Here is a 4,411-nt window from a genome sequence, read left to right as displayed (position 1 = left end):
AGACTCTATTGGCGTTAATGCCTGAATATCACTGGATTTCCAGCAATATTCACTCATTTAGCCGCTAGCGCCGGATATTTTATTGCATTTGAGATAAACGTTGCTAATAGCACGTTATCTCTGCGATAAAATCCGGCAATGCACGGCGATAAAAAAATATTGCTAAGCGCATTTAGGGATAAATCTCGTTAGTTGTTGATAATATGCCCCTTAGTTTGATAAAAGCAGCTTCTGTCAGCTAATGTCTAGCAGACAATTAAGATCTGTGCTATGGAATACAAATGTAGTTCTCACCAGAGCACTAACCCATGAACTTTCTGCATAATAAGATGTATAAATATGTGATTTATCATAACACTGTATTGTGATTAGTACTGTTAGGTTTGTTAATACAATAACTAATGTGATTGTTTTGTTAATTTAATATTGTATTATTGTTAACATATTTCTCACCAATATTCCTCTTTAGACAAAAGGCAAGGCTATGGACTGGACTAACCAAACTCTGGTCACTGAATTCATCCTGTTGGGCCTGTCTTCTATTCCTGAGGTGGAGGGTCTCTTTTTCATTATTTTCCTACTGATTTACTTGGCCACCCTGGCAGGAAACATCCTCATCATCACAGTAATATGCCTAGACACACGTCTTCACACCGGTATGTACTACTTCATCTGCAACCTGTCCTTCCTAGACTGCTGCTACTCCACTGTCACTGTCCCTAAGATGCTGGTAAACCTTCTAGCTGAGAGAAAGACGATCTCGTTCACTGCCTGCATGACCCAGCTCTATTTCTTTGCTAGTCTGGTGTCTTCAGAGGCCCTTCTCTTGGCAGCCATGGCACTTGACCGCTACATTGCAATCTGTCGCCCGCTACATTACGTCAGGATCATGGACAAGAGTACCTGCTCCCATTTGGCGGCTGGCTTGTGGGTTGTCGGATTCCTTAACTCCGCTGTACATGTGAGTTTGATGAGTAGGCTCTCGTTTTGTGGGTCCAATGAGATCCAGCACTTTTTCTGTGACTTCCCCCCTCTGCTGAAGCTTTCGTGCTCTGCCACATTCATTAACATACTGGTCATTCTTACGCTGGGCTGGTTTGTCGGTTTTGGGGCGCTCCTCCTCAAGACTGTGTCATACGCTTACATTATCACCACGATTCTGAAAATCAAGTCTTCTGAGGGTCGAGCCAAAGCCTTCTCCACCTGCGCCTCCCACCTGACAGTGGTCATCATCTTCTACGCGGTTCTGATTTACACCTATTTCCGTCCCACAAGCGCTAACTCATTCTCTGTCGATAGATTTGTGTCAGTGGTGTACAGCATCTTGACTCCCATGGTGAACCCATTGATTTATAGTCTCAGAAATACTGAGATAAAGCAGGCGGTCAAGAAAACCATTGATAGAATCCAAAGAGCAACAAAGTGATCTTAGATACAGATGGATGAGTGTCAGAAGGTGCAGTGCATCAGTTCTGCCAACTCTGTGACACCTCATCCATCCATCTTGTACAGCACTTCACTACATTGTAGCTAGGTAAGCTCTCAGTAAATACCATCACATTGGCTCAAGGTTTGTGTATGGCACACAGCCTCTTTTTTTCCCTGATTGCTTTGAATCATATTGATGACTCTTCCCCAAGGCACTCAGTTGGAGGGCAGTTCTGTACATTTATCACTCTTTCACCGAAGTTCAAGCTTCCATAAGTAACTCTTGATCACATGCAGATAAGGCCCGTCCTACAACCTCCTATTCCAGAGCTCCATCTCTGCTAGTTGATTGAAAAGAGTTCATTCACAGGGATATTGAAGGCATTTAGGAGTCCTAACTTTACTACTCCTAAACTGAGAAAAATCCTAACTTTAAGACTTTCGGTATTCACAAAAGGCATTTAGGAGTCCTAAAGTTAGGAGTCCTAACTTCTGTAAATACCGAAATGAGTAAGTGCCTTCTGTGAATACCGAAATGAGTAAGTGCCTTCTGTGAATACCAAAATGGTAGTAAGTTTAGGATTTTGTCTGAAGTTAGTTCTGTGAATCGGGCCCTTCATGTTTATACTTTGAGTGCATTCTTACATATTTGCCAAATAGGTTAAATCTGCAATAAAAGACGCGTGGTTCAAGACGAATGGTTGTGATAACACACCCTTAGAAGACTCGCTCATGGTCCACAGTTGTTATGAAAACACTGCTTGTGCGTCTGTGATCAGGTCTTTAGGTATTGTTTTGAATTTAATATTGATGTTGCCTTAAAGAGCACAAGTGAGGGGCCTGTGGTCTTGAGCCCTTGTCCCAATTACATTTCAGAATATCTTTATCATGAAGCACAGGGGCACACCAGTGACAATGTGGGAACCTCAACCCTAATAATTCCGATGCTCTCTAGCAGCAAGAGCCACTACCCTCCACTACATCAAATCCACAAAATTAGCAGATTAAAATCAAATAGTAATGTATTTATTTTTATTTTGAGTTGTTATAGTGCGAACTAGACCTGAGAGCATCAGAGCTCTTTATGAGAATATATGTTGATTGATTACAGGAGCTCCAACTATCGGCTTTACAGGAGTTCCATCATTTACATCATTCATAGCAGGCATAGTAGAAGTGAGAGGGAACTGTCATACAGTGCAGGGTGGGCAGCAGGCAAGCATGGCTTGTTTATAGGAGATAGACACAGTTGGGGAGCAAGTATCAATACAGTAAATGGCAGGGAGCGGTATCCAGAGGAGTGATAGTGGTCGAGGTCAGAGTGGTCAAAGAGTATGTTAGACAGGGTAGTTGGTATGTCAAATTGTTTAGATGAATACGTTTAAGAATGTATTGGGAAGAGACACCTTTAATTTTTCCTGAAGTTAAGGTAAGATTGGATGTCACTCAGTTTCTTAGGAAGGGCATTCCAAAATCTCAGGGCGTTTCCCAAGAAAGATTGAGTGAGGGATTTAGTTTTCTTGAATTTGGGAGGGAAAGGAGAAGGGTTTTGGAGCTTCATAGAGGTCTATTTTGACCCAAGTTTGTGAGTTTGTTTGTGAGGTAGGTATGGTCTCCAGACTAGTTGAGAGCTTCATGTGATATGCCAGCTGTTTTGAAAATACTCCTCGCTTTCAATTGGTAACCAGTTGAGTTTCTTGGGTGTGGGAGTGATGTGGTTGAACATTATCTCTCCAGAGATAGCCTAGTGGCTGCGTTGAGTGTGGACTTCATGGGCAGGAGGAGGGTTTTTGGTGTTGCATTGTCGTAGTCCAACTTGGATAGGACAAGGGATTGGATTGCATTCTTCGGGTCTTCAAAGGGGATAAATGGTTTGATTTTTTAATGTGTTTTAAACTGCAGAAGGTACTTTTTGCAGAGGCGTTCATATGTTCTTTCATAGTCAGGGTTTTGTCAAGAGTGAACCCAAGGGATTTGACAGAGTTATATGCGGATATTTTACAGTTTAGTGCAGTAAGGCTGTCAACCAGTGGTGGATTAGGTAGGGATTGTTTTTAGACTGGATGAGGAAGAATTCAGTTGTATTGGGGTTTCATTTTAGGTGGTTGTTAAGGAGCTTGATGTGTATCAGGAAGAGAGTGTTGTTGAGATGATGTGTGTCCATGAGTGAGACGATTCTGATATAGATTTGGGTGTCATCTGCATTGATCTGGTAGGCAACTCTGGCTTCTTTCGGGATCAGTGCACAAGTTTCAATGTAGAGGTTGAAGATGGTAGGGGATAGGGTTAATCCTTGGGGGACTCCTTGGTTGACAGATGTGACTGTTGAAGTAAAATTGTTTATTTTGATAAGGTTAGATCCTTCATTTAGGTAAGATGAAAACCATCGTAGGAAGGTGCCGCTGATGCCAGCCCGTTGTGTGAGCGTGTTGAGAAGAGTGTTGTGGTTGACTGTATCAAAAGCCACTGAGAGGTTCAGGAACATGAGGAGATAGGCAATACCCTCATTGAGGGTATCTTTTTAGGCTCATCAGTAATGTTCAGGATTGCAGTTTCTGTACTACAGCATTTCCTAAATCCAGATAGGAATGTTTCATGCATGTTGAAGTTTAAAGGAGGCCGTCATGGAGTCTCTGGATCAGCGGAAGTCGATGATGTTTGTCCAGGTTGGAGCGATGCTGTGAATAGGTTTTTTGACAAGTTAGGAGGGGAGAGGGTCAGAGAGGTGGGTGGCTAGCTATATGGATGATAGTATTTGCTTGACTTCTTACTCAGACATGTTGCGTATTCAGACCAGTCTGCAATATCATTTGGATGGAGGTATTTGGCGCTGTAGCTCTTGTATTCTGAGATGTTGAGATTGTAGAGATTGCAAAATAACAGTCGATGGACAGAATGCAGAACAATGTCATACATTCACCCAGTACCACTGGAGTCAAGCTATCCTGGCTGAAGACTGCTGATAGCCAGAAACCGGTCCACG

At 42.5% G+C, this 4,411-nt stretch overlaps 1 protein-coding gene across 1 annotated transcript; it reads left to right on the top strand.

Annotated features, from left to right (window-relative positions):
• The first annotated feature begins 484 nt into the window (after positions 1 to 484).
• Positions 485 to 1,426, top strand: LOC144820719 (olfactory receptor 5V1-like). The gene has a single exon (XM_078677955.1). It carries the CDS (start codon positions 485 to 487, stop codon positions 1,424 to 1,426), a length of 942 nt encoding a protein of 313 aa, XP_078534081.1.
• Positions 1,427 to 4,411: the final 2,985 nt, after the last annotated feature.

This window comes from Lissotriton helveticus, chromosome 1_1 (genome assembly GCF_964261635.1).
Source record: "Lissotriton helveticus chromosome 1_1, aLisHel1.1, whole genome shotgun sequence".
Lineage (NCBI taxonomy): Eukaryota > Metazoa > Chordata > Amphibia > Caudata > Salamandridae > Lissotriton > Lissotriton helveticus.
The sequence above is the reverse complement of the archived record's forward strand: the minus strand, read 5'-3'. Positions and strand labels throughout refer to the sequence as shown.

What these genes read in the sequence shown, in the direction of transcription:
- LOC144820719 (XM_078677955.1), top strand. Translation starts at nt 485, where the DNA reads ATGGACTGGACTAACCAAACTCTGGTCACTGAATTCATCCTGTTGGGC.